Raw genomic sequence first — 22439 nt, 5'->3', positions numbered from 1 at the left:
CAGTACTTAGTGTGGTGACGGCAGAGGGTTAGACGAGCAGATCAGTGAAACAGAATATAGAGCCAGACACAAACCTACACGTACTGGTAAGAGTAAAACAAGACACAGGCGGAACGACAGGGGAGCAGGGAAACGACAGATTCCTGGGTGAGCAGAATAGGACAATTTAACTGCCTCACTCCCTCCGTTAGTGCACCGTTTCCAGGCCCATCAGACTGGCAGTAATTAGACGCACCGTCAAGTACCAGGGAGCAGGTGAAGCAGAGATGACTCTCACGTGGCAGGAGTGTAAGACTGGAAATACCAACCGAAATGTATGTGTAATCTAGAGAGATTGGGAAAAGTAAAACTTATTAACTTTTAAATAAAAGAAAATGTAAGAGATCGTAGACCGGAAGAATTCTCTTAAAGAAGAGAATAAGCCCTGGCTGGTGTGGCTCAGCTGATTGAGCTCTGGCCTGTGAACCAAAGAGTCATTGGTTCAATTCCCAGTCAGGGCACATGCCTGGGTTGTGGACCAGGTCCCCAGTGGTGGGGCACGTGAGAGGAAACCACACATTGATGTTTCTCTTCCTCGCTTTCTCCCTGCCTTCCCCTCTATCTAAAATAAATAAATAAAATCTTAAAAAAAAAAGAAGAGAATAAAAGCACTAATCATAAAGAAAGTCATATATTAAATTAAAATTAAGACCTTTCTGAATTAAAAAGGACCACATAAAGTAACAGAACAAAACCAATGCAGAGAAACAAATTTGCAACACAAGCAGCTGGTGTGGCATAAATGTCAAGTAGGTGAGTGGATAAAGCAGCTGTGGTACATTTATACAATGGGATGCTACACAGCCAGAAAAGGAAATCCTCACCTTTGAGACAGCATGGATGGACCTGGGGTTTGGAGGACTGGATGGAAGAGGTGAAGGGATTAATTTTAAAAACATACATACATAACAGACAACAATGGAGTGAGAGCCAGAGGGAAAGGGGGGAGATGAGGGTGGGAAGAGATTTTGTTTGTGCCGATGGGTGCAGGATGCAGTGCGCAGATGGTGTTTTATCGAGTTGTACACTTCAAACCTGTATGGTTTTGTGAACCAATGTCACGCCAATAAATTCAATTTAAAAAAGGTCCAACAGTAGAGAATAGACAAGTAAAGGTTAATATATTTCATGGAATTTATGCAGCAGTAAAAATAATGAGATACCAATATTAACGTGTAAAAATCTCATAAAAATAATAGTGACCAAAAAAGCAAATTGCAATATGATGCAAGTAGGTTGCGTTTCACTAACGTGTTAAAAGGCCCGCGAAGCAGTGGCGCACATTACTATGGTGACATCACACCTAGAAATGAAAAACACTAGAGTCAGAGGCTACGTTACCCCCGGGACGAGGGGCTGGGAAATCAGGAGTAAAAGCGGGGCTTCAACTATACCTCTGTAAGATTTTATAAAATATGTAAATCCCAAGTAAATCCGGCAAAACATTATTTTCAGAAACTGGGTGTAACATTTGTTATGTTGAGTTATTTAAAAAAATTATTGAAAGACTTAAAGTAAAAATATTAGACATATAAAAACACTAACTCCACCCCAGAGAACATGATTACAAAATAACTGTTAGTGAAAAAATTTTCGATGGTATAAACTGCTTGATTTTAATATTGTGTTATAAACATACAGGAAAATATGATAAAGTGGTAGTTGGACATAATGACATAATGAGTCCATTTAATAACTACCCTTTGTTTTCCAAATTTTGTGTAGTGAACACTCATTACTTCAATAATCAGAAAGAACATTTTAAATTTGAATTTACAACCCATGCCTTAAATTCAAAGAGGGTTCTTATCACAAACAGTCCCAACGACACAAGGCTGGTGGGTCTTCCTGGCTCCGGATAACGGCTGGATTTCACTAGAATATTTTGTGTTGTTGTTTGCACACTGCATATGTGAGTATAATAGTGGCTGCCTCCCATCACGGGTTAGTTCCCCAGAAAACACGTTTGCAAGCTGATTCTCCAGGGGTGGAAGCCCAGGCTCTGGGAAGTTAGGCCCGGAAGGGGGGAACTCAATGCACATCAGTTCCTCATGGAGCTGGCCAGGACTTCGCAGAGAGCACAGGTCACCGTCACCATTGGGACTGTGGGATGTCTCTGGACGGACTGAACACACCACCATAGGCGGGGAAGCCCATCTAGGGGAGGATGGCAGAGGAGTTTATTTGTTGGCCATATTCTTGATCAAAGTTTGCCCATGGGACATGAACTTCCTAGCACTTCCATGTTCTGTCACCCAAAGCAGCCACATTCCACAGTCCAGCGCTTCATCTGGGTCCACGATGGTGGGAGGAATTAGAGGTTTGATGGGCCGGGTGCAATGGGCTCTGAGTGCCAGGGTGCTTGTGGCTGCCTCCATGGCAGGCGCGAGATGGTGCAGGAGCTGGCCCTCACCTGAGGGGCGGCCAGGACGGCTGGGGTGGTGGGAGAGGTGACTGTGCAGGGGCTGGGGCTGTGCATATAGGAGCCGCGGGGCTGGGAGGCAGCGGATGCTGAGCAAATCTGGGGACGCGCATTCACTGACACAACACTACCAATCCCTGTGCCGCTTGGGCAAACTCACTCACTCGTGACACCCGACCCTTCCACACTGAGAACAAGATGCCCTCATTTTTTTTTCCAAGAAGGGAAGCATTAGTTCAGCGTCCCGGCAGACTGTGTTCTAAAAGAGAGCAGCCCTGTTTTACATTTATATCCATTATACTTCCAGCCTCCCAACTGCTTTCTCAACCCGAGGCAAAGGACATTCTGGAATTTCCATCTCGTTCACTGTAGGTCAACATCTGGGAACCATCCCAGGCAATCCTCAGACTGGCTCTAAACTGTCCTTACAGGAATATTAAATCCATGTCACAGGTAGACGCCCGATGTCCTGAATTTCCCACATCCAGTCTTCTGTCCTGCTTGGTCTAACAGCCTCATACGTCACCACGTAGGTTCCTCCGCTTTGGCCAGTGGACATTAGCCACATCCTGTAATTCCCTTAGTATGTGGACTGTCCTTCCAAGATTGGGGTTTGGTGATTCCCAGGCTGGGCTGAGACCTGTCTCAAGATTGCGGAAGCAGTGATGGGCGGGGGCACATCTGAAGAATAATGTCATTTGGCAAAGCACCTGCACCAGATGAAGTTGTTCTATGTTCAGGGGAGGAAAGTGCTGGAAAAGCATTTAGTTACTTTATTATACATCCATCCTCTAAATTTCTTTGTCATCAAAGATCTTCATTACAAATAGAAATACAATAGTCGTACTCACTCAGCCATGTAACCCTTCACCAATTTGCTTCTAGTGTATTTTGAGAAAGTGAGCCATATGCTTCCCATCGTTTGTCTGCCCTCTTGGGCTTTCCTTTTGTTATTAAAGTTTTACTAAGAGAAGAAGCTCCCATCATTAAAAATGAAACAAAAATTTCCATATGCAGAACTTACCGGCAGGGCAAAAGTATATGAAGAGGCTTGAGAACGCGATTAGGGGAAATGTGCAGCATCGCTCCACCTCCTTTCCCTAAATGCCCCCCCCTCACCTTACTCTGGCTCCAGGTCAACTTACCAGGAGTCTGTACGGCAGAGGGGAAAGGGGCGTGGTCTGCCTCTGAGACCCCCCCAGTGACAGGGCAGGGTGGCAAAGGGACCTCTGCCTTTTCCAGCTGAGATACCTAAGACCCGTTGATGGCACGTGAGGGGCAATGATGAGTGCAAATGTGGTCATGTGCTTACCGCTCTTATGGACAGAAAATAGCATTTCTACTAAGGCACCAGGTGATCATGGAATAACTAGTCACTGAAAATGGGGAAGCTAGAGGTGATGATGTGAGGATGCAGAGTAATGTTTTAATAAGAGTAAACACAAGTTCCTTAAATACAATGTTCCAGAGGTAACAGGCGACCCTGAAAGGTAACACAGGACTTTGACAGTCACGGTTATTAAAACTCTGTAACGTATGTTTTAGCACAAGTCAAGGAAAAAAGAAAAAATCAACTCTAATGCAAACTCTAAAAATAATTAATAACCTTCAACGCAAAGACAAAAACACCGCCATAGAATTTATTTTTACTTTATTAACAATGTGGCTTACAATTTTTCAAGTAAAAAGGGATTTTTCATTTAGAATAAAAATTAAAATATAACTCTGATATAGATTTTCACTTATTTACATGAAAACATATATACAGAAGACAGTCTCACAACAAACCAACATGCCCTTGGTCCTGCACATCTCAAAAGTAAAAACCCCCCATTTTCCCTTTTATGCACCAAAACATACACAAGATATATGAATCAAATTTCAATACAAACTATTCAAATTGGAATGCAAAACAGTAAAAGGGCGTTGACATTCACAGCTAGGGACAGTTTACACCCCAGACACCATGCTAGCTCCCATTATGAACAATGAGATGATTATTTTTTCTGCCATTTAACAAATTTTGTCTCCAATTTCCCATCATAAGGTGACTTTCAGTTTGTTCCAAAACTTTCCTTTTTCTTCGATGCCTCCCTTGCCCCATCTGAAGCACCACTCTGCTTGGTTATGTGACAAGACCGGCATACTCACTGGTACCAAACCCTGGCCGTTTGAAACAAAAGCAGTAAGATGGGAAGTCTGCAGCTCAGGACACTGGTTACTTATCAACCAAAAGCCAAGGCAGCACCAGCTGTCAGCAATTACAATTTTTAGGTAAATGAAGTGGGACAAAACAGCCCAACTCGATTTTATCATATCGTGTTTTGGATACTGGCAAACCAACTCTAGTGATAAAAGCTATGAGAATCAATCAACTTAAAAATTAGACCAAGTTAAAGGTAGTACAGCGATTTCTAGAAATCCCTTGAGCAGAAAAGGACAGTGACTAGATAAAAGGATCATTGGACTGTAATAATTGCTACTTAGTTACTGCACCAAAGCAACATGGGCAGAATGCTCACTCTCCAACAAGCTCATTCTTAAGAACGACCAGTACCTTAATTTACAATTTTCCCCTTCGAACGACTGCACGCGCGATCACAGCTTTCTAAGGACAGAACAGAGCACTTGGAGCCTACGTTCACCGTCTTCACCAAAAGCAACAATGACGTTCAGACCACAGCAAAGATTATAACACGGCCGTTTTCATAGTTCTATATACAGAAATACATGTGAATGGCTGTTCTACAAAAGGAGTATGGAAACCAATAGTGCGTCCACCATGAAGGGAGGAGAGCTCTTAGAAAGGGCAACTGGTGTAAGACAAAAGCCATTCTCAGAACCTGCCTGACACAACACTCAAAATTCTGTGAGACGAATTAGGAAACTGAGACCAGTCTTGAAAGTCTGACCAAAATCAACCTGGCAGGATTGCAGTAACAGTCAGAGGTGGCAGCGTTAGTTTTGAGTCATTTTAATTTATCGAGGAACAAATCAAAGCGAACACAGGAAATCATCTTTCAGATGATCAAATAGGGTAAAGGAGCCTAACAGATGTGCAGCTCAAACACTGCGTGTGGGTCAAACTGATCAGATGAACCTAATTTTAAAAGTAATGAATGAGTTCTCCACGGTCCCTAACTCTGTGGTACAGGAAACTGGTCTTTGCCTTTTTTTTTTTTTTTTTGAAAAGCACACAAGTTCTGTCATGCCAGTTGTACCCTGCCCTTTTTAGTTTTTTAGGCTTCTATTTTTGTGGAGTACTTTCCCAACACAGTACAAATGAAGTCAAGAAGTTAGGGACTGAAACAAGCTCCACTAGTTTCTGAGTGGGATTGAGGGATGGACTTTTATTATTAAAGATGAGGAGGCATTTCTACTTTTCGAGTTACACACACATCCAGATTGTGAGGTGTCTGCTTGGCCGGGAGAGGGAAAGCACGCTGTTCAGCTGTTCCCGGAGGTAACGAGGAGCATGGTGTGTGCAGGATCCAGGAACAGAGAGGACAAGACTTTGGTCCCAAAGTATTATCAGGGAGACAGAGAGACCACAGTTTGTGGAGAGGGGGAGGGAGGGAGGGGCATCGCCTGCAGGAATGTTTTGACCAAGAAACACTTGACTTAGGGACTGTGGTGGTTTGGGGGATGAGGTGGTTACAGGTACAAAATCAGTATTTCCTGCCCTAAGAGCCACAGTAACAATAAAGTAAAATGTTCCTTGGAAATTGGCCCTATTTCTAAGGCTGAAGCTGGTGAGAGGTGACTCCTGCAGACAAATGAACACCACCTTCCAATTCTGTAGCCCAGTTGCTCCTGGTGTGAAGTTATACCCACCCAAAGAGCCCAAGTACGGCAGGATGTTGGCAATGCTCAGAGGAAAAGATCTTCTTGGCCCTAAAATGTATCTTGGCTCTCAGAATGGCCGGGAGATGGCAGGAGACAACCTTCATGGTGATCCCCCAGAGCTGGCCACCTTCTGCTTCTCGTAGCAGCCACCTCCTCACGTACACAAAGCACAAGCACAAAGAGAGACCGCGGACGAGGAGAGTCTGGGGCATCCGGGCCCAAGGTGGGGCAGGAAGCTTCGCCAGCAATGGTGGCCAGGCCTGGTCTGGGCTGCAGGGTGGGAGCCTTCTTGCTCCTCTGGGAGGCTCCGGTGAACCCCCTGCCCCAGAAGAGCTACTTCAGTGTTGCATCTCTTCCTCCATGCTATTCTTTGAAAGCGCACGAGAAAGTGACATTCGTTCTAAAAGCACAACGTTGTGTTGTAGCTGCCACATGTCTTCACTCCCGTTTCGAATGCAGCAGGAAGAGCTGAGTTTGAAAAGGCCACAGTGAAGGACTGCAAATGAGTCAGCACAGGGAGAATGCCAAGACCTTGAAACGGATACCCTTTCCGACTTCTGGACGGAGCTTAACTGCACAAGACCGAGCACTTAAGGCCAAAAGCACATGGCTGAGAAGGCAGGGATGCGAAACTGAGAGGGGTTGGAGCTTTCACTTAGAAGAGAGAATGGACTGTGAGCCAAGCGTGAATTGCCACAGATATTTCCTTCCTTCTGACGGTGTCCACAAGCACAACTTAGGACAGTGGTCCTTCCATCATGGGTCCCCAGGCAAATGCATCTGCCCAATGTTTAAAACTGGACTGTAGAAATCAGCTACAGGGAGACAAAAATGTCTCAGCTACAAAGTATTTGTTTTCCACTTTCATCTGGACCAGTGACAGGATGTTAGTACGGGTTAGCATTAGTAATCAAACTGTTCCAAATCTGACATTCCTGCCTTGAAATGCAGCAGAAGCATAATCAGCTAGTAAGCCCCCGCCCCCACACGGTACTACTGGGATTGTAGAGACTGATCACAGTGAAAAGATCAAGGTACTTACAGGACAAAGGTAACAGACGGGTGCGCAGCCTCTGCTCTTCCTGTTCCCTCCTGAACAACTGGAAGGTCTGCTTTCTTTGAGTAAGTTTACAAAGGCATTTGGGCCACCACGGTAACAGAATATAATAGTCCCTTTGGGTCTGAATATATCCACACACGGGGTCACTCGGGGGCATGCACACGTGAAGTGCTTGGCACAAAAGCCAGCCCATCTCCGAGCTGCAGATCTTCCTGCAAAGGACTTCGCTGATTTAATGACCACCACCCAAGAAGTGTCCTAAGAACCTGGAGGCCAGAGTGAGCTGCAGGAACGACAGAGTTAAAGGCTGCGGAGACACCCTTCTTTCTCGTTTACCCGCCTTCCCTCATTTTGGCTGACCCGTCTGGGCTCTCCCTTCCCAGGAGCAGGGTGGGGACTGGGACGTGTGCACACCGCTGCCATCCTAAGTGTTCCAACCTGTCACTTTGTAGGAGGGAGGTGCAGAGTGACTCTGAGTCACCCGAGATCACAGTTAGTCATTCGTCCACCAGGAAAAGACCAGGCTGATTCCAGGCCCAGTGCTCCCTCCGCTGCACCCCCTGGCCTACTGTAAATGAGCGGTCCAGGGCCGAACCAAATGCGAATGGCATTCAAAGGGAATCTGAGGGGAAGTTGATGGTTTGTAAAAAGCTTTTCTCAAATCTCTTCCCACTCCTGCTGTCTGAAATTAAGCTTTTCCTTCAATATACAATATCAGCATTTCCCAAGGGACTAAAGAAGTCCCTCCCTGATATGGTCATGATTAAATTAGAACATTTAGTTGAGATTCCATAAAGGAACCTGCAAATTGAAGTCCTTTCTAGTCCCTTACTCACGACAAACTGTCTCACTGCCGTGATATGCCACCTTCCTTCGCCCCTGTACTTCCTAAAAGGCACCTCTGACAGGCGATGCACGTTTATCCAATCTTTTTATAGCTATATCCTGAAGCATCGCCTACACCTGTGTTTGAGAAATGAGTTGCCACCAAGATCAAAACTGCGGTGACAGCCACGCAGCCATAGCCACATGTGCATTGGTATGAAAGAAGCATGTACAAATGTGCCTGAGAATGAGTAGAACAAAAACTACCAGCCAGGCAACCTCCTTGGTCACATGGGAAAAGACATCAACTGCACCTTAAGGTGTTGGGAAGGAAGAAGTGGGGGCCTTGGTCTAGAGCCTGGTTCAAAGGAAGCTGCCTGGTTTGGGGTGGGAGAAAGGCGAGCTGTGGACGTACAGAAACGCTCTTCATACCCCACAGGGTCTGGCAGAGAACTTTAATTTACCCCCCAGAGGCCACTGCTGCGGTCCTGGTGTGCACTTTAAGAACACGGACGATGACACAGGCTGGTGGAGGACGCGGATCCTCATGCTCCTGGCTTTCCGGTGACTGCGTAGGAAGTGTGTCGTGTATCTGGGAAAACTAAAGGTTCTAGCCCCGAAAACCTTCCCAAGACACTGTATCACCAAGAGGGCAGAGTCAGTTGGCATACTGGGCGTAGAAAGCCACTTTAACTCTCTCGATCTGATGGCATAACTTGATGGCAGGCCCCAGCTTCAGCTCCATGCACTCCTGCACTGTCGGAAGAGTGAGCAGCAGGAGCGCCTGCCCGTCAATGTCCTGTTGGAAAACAAAGTAGGTTAGAGGCCAGGCGGTACACACCAAGGCAATGCGCTTGCCCCAGCAGCCTCTGCCTTGGGGCCCAGGGCACGAGGGCTGCTCTCCGTTCCTCCCAAGAGCTCGGACAGAGCAATTGGCTTGAGGGCTATCTCATTTTTTTAGTTAACACATTCTTTTTGCTAAAAATAACTCTGGCTACTCTGAAATGTACATGCCTGGGCTGGTGGGGATGAAGAGCTGCAACAGGTGAGCTGCTGCAGGAATTCGTTCCCAAGCTCACAGCCCCCACCCCAACCCCGCGGGGCCCAGTCCTTCCTCCACTCTGCTGTGACTAAATGTGAGCACTAGAAAAGGGCTTTCTGGTAAAAGAAAAATCTTGCTTCCCCGCCAAGGTCTACCATTCCACCATCAGAATGCGTAAGAAGATACTAGAAAAACGTGCCAACGACACAGCACAATTTCCACAGAGGAAAGCTCAGGTGTTTAGACACACGTGTGCACATACCTACATCACCCAGAAGGAAGTGCTCCCTGTACTTCTATCTTGTTTAGTCCTTCTCCATCTGCACACAGGGGCCCCACCGTGGTGATACCATTAAATGACTGGGAAATTGCACAGGCTTCAGGGAGAAGGGTACAAAGGCTCACTCCACAGCCTGAAGATCACCACTGAATATTTCTGCCCCTTCACCCTCCTGTTCTATAAAAGCTGGGTTTATTTCTATAGATATTGTTTGTCTGGGTAACTGCAACCCCTCTTTCCATTTACCAGGACGCTCTTCATACCCCAGAGGGAGGAACCCAGGCTCTAGGAGGCTGCAGGCCCGAGGCCGTGACAAAGACCAGTGGGGCCATGAGAGCGTTGGTGCAGCCCAGCCCGCCAGAAGTGCTACTACCTGGGGGAGCAGCGTGCCCGGGGCTGCCACAAGCTGCAGACACTCAGTGGCTTTCAAAAGGTACTCATTTTCTTACACTAATGTTTTATGTGGCTGTCTTGAAAATGTCTACAGCAAAAACCAAAATGTCTATGGATGTGAGTCTTGGGAAGACTAATGTATAACACTATATGCAGGAGGCTGAACCATTAGCTTCAATGAAATCAACAGAACAGGATAGAAGAGACCTGAACTTATTTTAGAAGATGGAAGCTTTTCTTAAAGATGGAAATTAATGCCAGAAATCTAGCTAGTTAGAGACAGCACTGGAACTAGAATCATGGTTTTCTGTTATTAAACTTGGGAAGGAAAATTGTAGCTCCGCTTTTAACACCTACACTTAGTTGTGATGGCCATCCTTGGACACAGAAAATCAATTATGATGGAAAATCAGCCCTAAAATATAACTCTTTCCAGACAATGTCAGTTAAGGTGGCTGTCATATGTGGGCACTGCATTTAAGTGGAGGATGTCACTCACTCAACAAGCATTTATTGAGCATGTACTAAGTACCAGCAGACTCTGATATTCTCTGAGGATATCTTATTGAACAAAACAAAGATTTCCCCCCACCCTTCTAGGAGACTCTACAAATTTCAAGGGAGGCAGCAAATAAACAGACCATTACAATATATAAGGTATCAACGTATGGGCATGGAGCTCCAAGTTCAAATACGACGGTCAACCAAACTTATAGGAGTCAAGGATGACTGCAGAGATTAGGTGATGCCTAAACTGAGGCCTAAGGGAACAGGAATTATTAAGGTAATAACTCCCTCATCAAGAATCAGGGAAATGCAAATTAGGCCCAAAATACAATATAATTTATCCCCAGGAAAATTAAGGTCTAACAATACTGTGTTGACAAAGAAGTGTATCACAAAGGGGACCCGCTACACTACTAGTAGAAAAGCACACTGATGTACCACCTTGTAGAAATATGTAAGGGAAAATCAACCAAGAGTGCAACGAACACAAAATTCAGAATAGTATCTGTGGTTGGCGGAAATCAAGGGAAATGTGTCTCAAGTTTCCAGGGGGTCTCTGTTTTGATGTCACAGTTGCAGGGGATGGGGAAAGTCTATCCCCCATGGCCTGAATTTTGAACGTGGGCAACCTGGATGGACAAAATCTAGCCCGCGTCTCTGAGCTTCCCTCTTGAGGGCAGGTTACACATGTGTCGTGGGTCTCACACTGCCCACATGGGAGCCCCTGCACATCCGGGACCAAGAGAACTGAGGAGAAACACAGCGGAACTTTGCCTGCAGAGACAAGACACTCCTCCCGGCAGGAAGACAAAGACTACAGGGTGGGGGAGGATTAAGGCTAAGCTATCTGATTCAGCACAGGATCCTTCACACCAGCTTTCACCTGGGAAGCACGGCCAAAGCTGGGCCTGACACCTGAGGTGGAAGAGTGGCTAGCATGCATGCTGCCTGCACTGAGCCACCTCAGGGCCTCTGGCTGTCCTCTCTGGGTTCTCACCTCATTCTCCACCTTCCCTGATGAGGTAACTCAGAACTCCAGCATGTTCCTATTTTCAGAAGAATATGCTGCCAAGAATAAAACCAGACCTCTGATTTCCAAACACCAGAGGGCCACGCTGCCTGTTGAAAGGCACAAGATGTAGCGACCTGACCATCAGATTGTCGCTGGTGTGGAGGAGCTATGGTGATGGCTCAGTGAGGTCCAATGTGGTTGACTGACATGGCTACCCCCCAACTGTCACTCAAGCTGCAGAGTGTGTAACCGAGATCCCCACAGAGGAGAGGGAGGGAGAGATGGGTGAATGGAAGCAAAACTGGGCAGAATCCTCACGTGCAGGGAGTCAGGGAACGAGGGAGGGTTCCACTCTGCAGCTGCTCTCATATGCAGTTTCTGTTCTGGTTTGAAAGTGGGGTTTTTTTTTCATTGATTTTGTATTAACAGACCTCACAGTTTATTTAATTTTTACCAATATGCTTTCATATAATTCAGAACTGCTGGCAAATCACTTGTCATGTTCAACGTAGAATTACCATAAATGGACTACTAATTTTCAGGAAGTGAAATACAATGAAATACACAACATCAGAAGTTATGCTTCACACATGGCAAAATTAAACTCATTGTGTTTGATAGAGAGAGGTCAGCACAAGACTTGGCAATCCCTTAAGGGCAACATTTGGGTCTACAGAAGTAGAAAGGAGGAAGCAACCTGTAAGTTAGCTTGCAGTTTTTAAGTTAAAAGAACTCACTACTCTGGGGACTGTGATCTCTGTTACCTGTCTCTGGTTCACACAAGGGGGATGAGTAGGCAAAAGCTCGTGTGAGAGTTCTGGGCCTGCTGAGTCGTGGAGGTCTGGCTGTCCCTGCCCGCTGCGCACGCGCACAGCGTGAAATTGCAGAGTGCAGATCGCCTCCAGCAGCCGCCATGCCTTTCAGAATGAGAAGGCATGTATTCCCGTAATGGGAAGTTTATACTTTTTATAAGTACTCCTGGTGATTATGAGAGTCTCTGAGTTTACAACATCCGGGGGAGCGAACTCGAGTAGCTATGACCATTCCATGCCCTGGGATTTTTTTCACTTGCTGGTGAATAAAGACCCCGGGCTCCTTCCAGTTCATCTGAAAACTCATGCAGCGCCTGGGCTGACCCACTGGGGATGTCACCCAATCACGGCTGTGGCATCTGGACTCAGAGATGACAGATCAAATTAGTAAAAGTTAGTAATTAAAGGTCTGACTGAACAGAAAAAGACTCAAGTGCCCACGTACTGCAGATAGCACAGCGGGTAACAGCCTTTTATTGCGACAGGGGAATGGGCTGCTGTGAAATTTAAAATTAAACAGGAATAAGGATATCATCAATTAAATTCCACCTATGTTTCTCTCTACATGATAAATAATAGGTAAGGAGGACCAAGCTTTTAACTGATGTGAGAAGAGCAACTGAAGGGAGGGCCCTGCCCATTGCTTGGTTCTAAAAGTGGTAACATGCCAGGAACACTTTGCTTCTTGGAAGCCTTAGCTTGGGAAGGCAGGACACTTGCTGAGATGTTGTTATAAACTGGGATTAGAAGAACTAAATTGAGGAAGACTCAGCATAAGCAGTACTTTAGCCTTTTACCCAAGTAAGCTTTGGTTTCACTTGCTTATCACTAGGACCTTGTAAAAGAAACCAACCCAAGAGGCTGTGAACCTTCCACAGCACAAATGGTCTCGAGCTCCCACAGACAACCTGGCACCTAGGCGGGAGAGGCTCTGTCCTCGGTTCTGTGACAGGGCCAACTGAAAAACACTTCTCGGTTAAAACTGGGCCTTTGGGCCTAAGCCAAAACAAAACCAAGACTTGGGACTAGTAACGAAAGCTGCCTTCCACGTGTGCCTTCTGACTGCCGAGGCCCCTACAGGCGCGGATGGACATGCACACGTGAGACGGTGTCCTCAGCGCTGGTCACGTATTTAATGCAATGCTCCCTGCAAGATTTCAACTGTATTTTCTGCTATATTTTCACGCTCAAGACAGAGACGTAGCTTATAGCATGCGTCAAATCACGCAAGTCCTCACATTTCTTATAATTCTCTTTCTTTTCTGTTTGTGTGTTTTAAATGAAGACACGCATTAATTACCCAGGTTCCGTATGTCTAACGAAGCCTCTCCCTGTCTGTCTGCTTTAAGTGTTGGCCAAGAAGACAGGCGGTCAGACCGCCCTGCTCACCACCGTCCGTGCATTCTGGATGCACTTGCTGGTTGTCTACAAGAGATTCCAATGGTCGTTCACAGTCCTCCGAATGTTAAGAACTACTCTTCCCTGGGAGGAGCTGGGAACCATATTAATTTGCTTCTCACAATTCATTACGACGTTATGATAAACTGGGAGAAAATCTGAGAAATTCTCTGGGAGCCTGGGAAATCAGAGGCCTTTCTTTCTTCTTCCTGATTTATTGCTTGCATTACCCTCGATCTAGACTATTGGTTTGTATAATCTAAAAAAAGACTGGATAGACATATTTTTAATTTATTATATGGGAAACTTTTTAGAAAAAGTACAGTGTCTTGAGAGACAGATATTTACAACACCGTGACACAGTGCAAGAAATTCCAGCAAATTAAGCAAGCACAGCAGAGCAAGCCCACAGGCTTAACCTTGAACTTTTTATGTGTGACTAGTGAGGCCTGCAAGGCGGCATGTGTTTAGAGAACAGCAATTTGTTTGCTTGTTAATTTGAGGGGAAATGTAAATAAAAACCGTCCTTTCCTATGGCTCATCCTGTCATGCCTTACATTTTAGCTGATTATAGTCATTTCTTCTGCTAAATTTAAAATTCTCTAAGGTACAGATGGTATCGACTGTTTTTGTATTTATCCCTCATTAGCACAACACCTATCTAACCCACCGGAGGCTTTATAATATTTTACAAACTCTGAGGGAGAAAGAAAAAAACAGTGATGAAAGCAGCATGAAATAGAACAAAATGTACACTACTTCTGGGAAGACTGAGCCAGCATCCTTTTCCCTGTATCTCCCAGCAAGTATGAGCCCTGGGTGTTATAAATCAAACAAACTTAAGAAAAATTTGAAGGTGGAGAGAAGGCAGACCAGCTGGGACTGCAGGACCCAAGATACGACACGGTGCTGAGTGTTCTGGGTTTTATGTTTGCTTCCTATATGCAAGACATTGCTACAGAAGCTGGGAGCTCAGAAATGCCAGTGGGCACAGCTGACAGGAGGCCCAACCGTGGCCTGCGCTCTCTAGCCAAAGGGCTGGGAAAGGGGCAGCCCAGGGAGACAAAACCCTTTAGACAAGGACTGCTCCCCTGCAGGACAAAGTGGCCTAGCCACCCCTGCCAGCAGAGGTGGAGAGAGGGTGAAGTGGAGGGCTGGGACTTCCATCTCCACTTGGCCACAAAGAGTCTCCCAAGAAGGTACTGGTGGAGGCCATATGTGCATCCCAGACTTACACTCCCCACCCACAGATGTGATGAGGAGATGTCCCCTTCCCCTACTAAAGCTGTGTCACAGGAAATCAGCTAAAACAGAAGGTTTAAGTAAAATCCTGAGTCTCATAATAAAAACAGCAAGTCCACCACAGAACCATCGTACCTGTTCCTGAAATATTTTGGCCAAGGGGGCGCAGTCTGTCAGTTTAATGAACCTCACCACATCAGTCACCGTCCACTCCAACGGGTTGCTCTCCAGAACGAGTCTCTCCTCCTCCTCTTGCTTTATTTCCTGCAGAGATAAGGGAAGCAGGAGGTCATTTTATCATTGCATGGTTGGCGGGAGCCTCTCTGAAACTGGGACCATGAGGGGATGCCCCCCTAGAGGCTCTCATAAGATGCCAGGACAAACCACAGGGTATTTGGCCTCTCAGGACTTTCTTAGCAGATCATCTGGGTTACGACTTGGTCTCCAGTGATTTGTGGGCCTTTAGAGGTAGAATATTTTTTAAAGGCACACTGATAGCAGTTGTTGAATTCCAAGTTCAGGACATCTTGGGCCTGCTTAATGAAGCATCCCTAAGTGAAGAGGAGACATGAATGATAAGGGGCATCTATAAATGTACACAGGGGAGTGAGCTATCCCCCCATTTGTTTTTGTGACAATGGTGCCAGTGACCTTCCAGCTGGTCATCTAGCACCCGTGGGGTTAAGGGAGACCTGACAGGCTGATTTACTATTTTATAGTATCAGAGAGTAGCCTAGAAAGGGAGTGTAGTGTTCAATGGGACCTTGAGGACTTCTGTCTGTGCTTGTCAAAGACTCCTGTGTAGTTTTAAAGCCTTCCAGAAAAAGAGGTGCTATTGCTTCCCTCAGAGCTCCATTCTGACATCCACTGACTCACCCAGTCAATGTAAAATCACCAAGCCTTTGCCCTTGACTTGGAACTAGGTCGTAGCAGCTGCTAGAATCTTTAGCATTTTAAACAAGTATTCCGAAATCTAGCCCGCAAACTATAATGCATTTTCTTCTTCAACACTCTGTCTAGACAAGCCAGTTCCAGAGCCCATGAGCTTTACCTGTCCTGAGTCTTTGTCCTGGCTGACTGCTGGGCCCTTGTCGCCGCCCTCAGCACAGGGCGTGGCCTGTACTCTCCGGCCCCGCCTCGCCCTTTCCACAGGCAGTCGGCGCTCGAGCTCAGAGCTGCTCCTCAGGGTGACGGCCCTCCGGGGCCTGGCGGAGGGGACCTCGGCTGAAGAGGTGTCTGTCTGGTCGTCCCGAAGCTCGGAGCCAGTTTCCTCGCTGCCAGTGTCATCGTCCACGGCATCTGCGTCCTCCTCTTCACTTTCCTATGAAGGAGGGACATACAAGGAATGGAGTTAAATGAAAGGGGCCTTTGTGAACACCAGAGGCTGGCCTCTAATCCTAGATCTTTCCCCGCCCAGGTGGCCCTGTGAAAACCACTAGGTGATCTGAAGGTCCCAACCAGGGTCCCAATGGCAGCCTTTCTGTTGCGAGAGCAGCTGACAACGTTCAATCTGTTTTCAACAAATGAGGAGGAGGATTCCTGCTATCTCATGTGCGAAACCATTAAGCGTCAAACTTTCACTGCGGCCTTCACCGTCACACTCGCCAGCCAGGGTGCTGCGTCCCTGTGGAGTGTCGGAAGGTGCTTTGGTAGAGCGTACCTCCCCCGATCCTGCCGCAAAGTCCACGGCAGAAGACCTCCGTTTCTTCTGCACAAAAATGGATTTTCGCCGTTTCCTACGCCTGGCTGGTTTAGAATGTCCACTTTCAATGTTGCTTTCCCCAATTGGGGGCTTAATGATCTTCTTTCTCTTTCCATAATAATAGGCTACAAGGAGAGAGAGAATTAAAAGCTTTTTTTAAAAAGTTACACACATGTACATACATACAGTACAGAGGCAAGAGGGAGAGAGGAGGAGGAGATTCCTGCATGAGTGGCCGTGTGTACGGAACGAAATGGGAGTATACATATAAAACGGAGGGAAATTCACACTCTGAATGGTGTTTCAATTATGTTCAGATTCCTCGGTCTGATGCTCACACTGACAAATCCCAACTGGCTGGGGCCCACAGAACACCGACTGTGCTTGTGGGGCCTGGCGATACCCTAGCAACGGGCCGGCACATGGGCTGGCAGAGCAAACCTCCAGGTCCCTGGGACAGGGATGCAGGCACCCCTTGGATGAGAGATCACCGAGGGAGGACATGGAAAGAGCAGATGCCAGTTCTCAGAGCTCGCACTCTCTGCAGCGCAGGTGTCTGGGAGTGGCTGATGCACAGAGGTGAGACCAGAACAAAGGCAGGACAGGGCCCAGAGAGGCCAACAAGAAAAAGGGACAGGTCACCAACGTGATGGGGAGATGGAAGAGGCATGTGCTGAAGGAGAGAACATCCTGCCAGGAAGAGGTCAAAGCAAAGGTGGTGTGGGTCGGGGTAGCCACTCTCACCATGGAGAAACAGAGACAGTCAAGAGCAAAGAAGGTAGAGTGCTTTGCACCGTCAAACTACTCTACTTGAGAGACAGTCTGAGTTAAGTGGTATAAACAGGGGAGAAACTGATTGTGTAAAGAAGGGCAATGAGCCCTGGCTGGTGTGGCTCAGTGGACTGAATCCAAAGGGTCGCCAGTTCCATTCCTAGTCAGGGCATATGCTTGGGTTGTGGGCCAGGTCCCCAGTAGGGGGTGTGTGAGAGGCAACCACACATTGATGTTTCTCTCCCTTTCTTCTCCTCTGTCTAAAAATAAATAAATAAAATCTTAAAAAAAAAGAAAAAGAAAAAGAAGGGCAACGGAAGACTTATATTTCCTCAGTGTTGAAATCCAAGAAGTAATTCTGGTTACTAGCCACTTCCAATAATCCACTTTACTGTGCTCTTCTTTCAGCCACCCAGTGTTCAGAATCAGCCAACCCACTGAACTCGTGGCAGCACGCCCCTCCTCAGGCCAGCGCTACCAGTGATACTTCGTCCCGAGTTCTGTCGCCCCATCTCTTCCGCACACCGAGCTAGTAGACACAGAACTATCTGCCCCAGGAACTCTTCCTTGCACACTAATTCCTATGAAAAACTACGCCAAAGTTTATTTTAAAAGCCACAAACACCATCTACATGACCCCGCAGTGCAGGCCCTTGGACCAATGTTCTGTTCATTGTTAGTACTCACTGTATTTGGTTTTGGTGTGAATAGAGCAGTTTTCTGGGCAGTTTTCAGAAACCAGCACAGGACTGAACAAATTTGGACAGCACTCCAGCTTGGCACAGACCCGTCTGCAGAAGTCCGCTACTTGGTCAGAAGTTCGTACAATCTTGGCCACAGCCCTGTATGTCTTGCCTCTGTACCTAGGAGGAAGGAAAGAAGGAAAAACGATGTCAGGAGCACAGAATTACTCAGGCCTGCTCTGTACAGCGTATCCCAAGGTACCCCTTTATTTTCTAACAATAAAGCAGGCTTGGCGTGATTTCCATGTCGTTTGTTTTTATTGTTCTTTATGTTCTCACAAAGATATTTTTCAGAAATGCCACAATATATGTGACGGCTGTGCTAAAACAGAATCACCACAATAAAGATTTCCATTTAGCATATTCTCATGGTGGCGTACGTAATTGAACACCAATTCCAGACGCTCCCGGAATCTACATATTATCATTTGTTGCTCACTACTTTTGAGGAAAAAAAAAACATTCTCCTGCCCAAGAAAACCCATCTTCAGTGAAATCGCCAACATGAAACGGGAAACTGGATCTTCTGGAAAAGCAGGTTGGGCTCTTGTTTTAAAAATAAGCCCTGCAGGCCTAGTCCAAATATTTATGGCACTAGTGATGTAACTAACGCCTGGCTGAAAAGATGAGCATTTGGAAGTAGGTTTGAATCACCTTTCAATGTATTTTTTAAAAGTGTCACTGGTATAAAGTAATTACAAACTTTTCAGTTGGCAACAGACCACAGGTCTTTATTTTCAGGTCACACTCAAGTGAAGAGTCCACTGCCGCGGAACCGCGCCCTCGGTGTGTGCCTTAACTGTCCGACTGGAACCTTGCGCCGGAGCTCTGCGCCAGCCTGCTGGTCGCATGCGCGCCCTCACGTCCCCAACTGCCCATCACGCACCACAACAGGGACAGCCGGTGATTCGTGGAAACAGGAGCGTTCCAGGAGGGGATCATTACTTTTCTATTTTGAGAATAAAACATGAAGTTCAAAACCTAGGTCTGGTTCACTAAAAAAAAAATGTGATGATGGAAATAAATAGAATAATAAACTGCTCCTGAATTCATTCCAACGTGGTTTATTTTCTGTCCTAAAATTTCCCCCCCTAAAAAGCATTGTTAACGTATCAACCACAAAAACACTGAATTTTAACCCGGAAAAACTGGCCTTTCTGTTTATTCAGTGGTCTCTCACATGCCAGTCCCTGTCCTCCTTTTTCTTCTGTCTCTGGAGGCCAAGCTTGACTTTCCGCATAGGAAGAGCTAGAAGGAAATTCTTTGTAGGTAAGATCATGTTTTAAGTCCCACAACCTTGTACAAGTGTTGACTTTTCTAGGACCTCTATGGCAGAGACGTAGAGACACCCCCTGCCCCTGAGGCGAGGGGGGGGGGCCTGACTCACTCGGGATGGCTCTTGCTTACTGCTTCTGTTGTGTTTCACAATAAACACAGCATACCATTAATGCTGGTAGAAGCGGAGAATAAAAATGAGGTTTTACTCTACATTTTCCCTCGCCACTTTTTTCCCACCACAGTTTTGTGTTCCTGGGGCTGAGGAGCTCAATATCAAGGTTCTTAAAGTCCTTTTAAAATACTAAAATAATAGAAGAAAAAAAAGCAAGAGAACCATGAAAACAAGGTCAAAATTCAAACTGTAGAAGTAGGGACCAAAGACAGATAATTCCGTTCCCAGACTTCCAATTCCCAAGCAGACACTTCCAGAAATGCATGAGAGGAAGGCAAGGAGAGGGGAACAAATACCATGGGAATAAAAAACGAATGGCCTTTTCCTCCCCTTCTTCAGTGGGATAATTCAATGGAAGAAAATGTTTCAGTAAAACCCTTCACAATCAGGAAAAGCCAATCTACTTTCATGCAAATACAGTTATAGTATGGTTGAAAAGTAGTGGACTCCTCTCCCCTTTCCTGCCCTTCTGGAACAATTCTGTCAAAAAGCCACGGCATCGGTGCTAAGGTGGGGGCAGTGAGCAAGGCAGATGTGCCGGCCGGGGAGGCAGGGGGGACCCACAGTGCCCTGATTCAGAGTGTGGACACTGCGAGTGCTGCCGGGACCTTCTGTCCAGGGCGAGGAGGGCATTGGTGTGCTGGGGAGAGCCCGGTGTGGGCTGCGTGCCAGGGCCAGGTGCTGAGTGTTGGCCCCCGAGGAAGGGGAGGGAAGAACCAAGCTACAAGAGACTGGTGCCACACCAGGGTCTGATCAAATACACAAACACGCTGAAGGCAGAGTGGGTCAGGTTCCCGTTCACACCGGGACGCTGGGGCATTGGGCCAGCGACTTCCTCTCAGATCAGTCTGGGGGAGGAACAGTCCTTTTATTCTGGACTTGCAATGTTTCTACAATTCTTAGATGGTTTCAAAATAAACACAAATAACAAAAACAAATTCTGTTATCGTATATATGACTCAAACTACATTAAGCTTAATATATATTTTCCAACAAATGCTTATTTTCCAGCACTATTAGTACAGGAATCATTTTCAGTTATTATCACAAATGTGGAAGAAAAACTGTTTGGAACATCCAATTCCAGCCTGAACCAATAATGTGGCTTGTTTTGGAGCTGGTCAGCAAATTAGGGCAACTGTTCAAATAACTGTTTTTCATGAAGATGTACGAAACACATAGAGATACTGGCCCACCAAGATACACAGGCAGAAGGCAGCTCTAAGGTTCTGACCAAAGGCGGGGCTGAATTAATACTGCCATTTGTATTTTCTTAAGGACTCTACCCCATGTGATCAGTATGTGACCTTCCGAGACAGAAGGAATGGCCAGGTGTCAGTGGTCCCACCTGACAGACACGCAGATGTGGGAGGACAGCTGGCACCTTCAGCGGTACTCGAGGCATCCCAGTGAGCTGGGAGGCTATAGTCCTTGTCACCGCACTACTCTTTATTTTACCACAGGAGAAAAGAAGAGTCTGTTCTGTGGCTTTCCCTGCCACAAAAGGCTTCAAAGCTGTAGTCCAATGACATAATCTTGTAGGCGGGATGTGTGAGAAGGGTTCAAAAGCATGGGATAATGCCTTTCCCTTTACCCTCTCATTGTGAACCTGGACAGAAAAATACTGAGCCATGTAATTTATTAAATGGCCCAGCAAGGCTATTGTAACCACAAAGATAAGATATTTTTCACAAGTTTTGTGAAAAAAAGAGAAAAATGTTGGAAGAGACAAACAGGTTATTACATAGCAGAAAACTCCCTGGCATTATAAATAATCTCAGAAAGGAGGAGGGTAGCAAGTAGTGGAAGAGCGCGGGTTGGAGCACAACAGCAGGTGCTGGGACGACTCCCGTCTCGGAGGCGCACTCTGGAACAGGTCAGGAAGTCAGAGAGACGGACAGACAGACTGAGCACGGATATTCTCCCTGGCTGCCCAAGTGCGGACCCCTCAGAACCCCAGAGTTAACATAAAGACTATTTTAAGAAGACATGTGAGATTCAACAGATGCAGAAAGACGGTTTTCTGGAGCTTCCATTATCTGACGAAAAGCAGAAACTTCTGAGAAATGAAGACTTCCATAAATTCCCTCTTTGAGGCAGCTTCTAAGCACAGGAGAGAGACCGAGAGTAAACCTCCCATAAATCCTTGCTCAGGGGAGTTTGATGGCCAAGACAGGAAGAAGGCTCGCACCACAAAAACAAACATTATCACAAACTTTCTTATCTCTCATTTGTTCTCCTAAAAAATCATTTGTCTTTCCTAAAGAAATCCATCTCTTTCTTCCCCTAGAGGCCTTTCCTTCATCCTCCTTTCCCCCCACTAAGTTCAGGAGAACTTAGGTGTAAGTTCCAAATTCCAACTGCCCCTCTGAATTACTCATCACAGGAGCTCTCCCGCATGTATAAACATTGCACCTGTAAGTAAACTGCTTTTTTCTCTTGCTAATCTGTCTTCTGGCAGTTTAATTTGCAAACTCCCAGATACTGAACATAAGAGGTAGAGAAAAAGTTTTTCTTCCTTGGTATTAATAAGGAAGTGTGAGTGCCCTTCCAATATCTTTTGACCAACCAAAGCAGGGATTTATTTCCACGTGTGAGTACACATGGCAGGGTAGAGAGAGACAGATGAAGATGGAGAAGCAAGAGTGCTGGAAAAAACAGTCTCTTCTCTTTCAGTCAAGAGTTGAGAAAAATCAAAATGGATTTGGAGTCAAAAGAAATTCAGAGTAAAAGGACTGGCACTGGCCTATTGGCCCATCCATAACCACCAGCATGGTCCGGGCAGGATGACTTCCCCTGGGCCCAAGTTTTATCATTCATCTTCAAAATGACGCACATCAGGACCTTTTCACAGAATCCTCATAGGCAGTGAGGGGGGCGTGAGAATGGGGAGGA

The 22439-nt window shown here is 46.3% G+C and overlaps 1 protein-coding gene across 9 annotated transcripts in view; it reads right to left on the bottom strand.

Annotated features, from left to right (window-relative positions):
- Positions 1-4095: 4095 nt before the first annotated feature.
- Positions 4096-22439, bottom strand: part of SFMBT2 (Scm like with four mbt domains 2) — a 216865-nt gene continuing 198521 nt past the window's right edge. For all 9 annotated transcript variants that reach the window (XM_045186321.2, XM_045186345.3, XM_045186316.3 and 6 more), the window contains 5 exons: positions 18039-18214; positions 16539-16705; positions 15930-16199; positions 15014-15142; positions 4096-8991 (listed from right to left, as the gene is read on the bottom strand). In XM_045186321.2, the coding sequence (XP_045042256.2) occupies positions 8851-8991; positions 15014-15142; positions 15930-16199; positions 16539-16705; positions 18039-18214 (883 nt within the window). In that variant the 3' untranslated portion in view covers positions 4096-8850. The remainder of the gene's footprint in view (positions 8992-15013; positions 15143-15929; positions 16200-16538; positions 16706-18038; positions 18215-22439) is intronic.

This window comes from Desmodus rotundus, chromosome 4, assembly GCF_022682495.2.
Source record: "Desmodus rotundus isolate HL8 chromosome 4, HLdesRot8A.1, whole genome shotgun sequence".
Classification (NCBI taxonomy): Eukaryota; Metazoa; Chordata; class Mammalia; order Chiroptera; family Phyllostomidae; genus Desmodus; species Desmodus rotundus.
The sequence above is the reverse complement of the archived record's forward strand: the minus strand, read 5'-3'. Positions and strand labels throughout refer to the sequence as shown.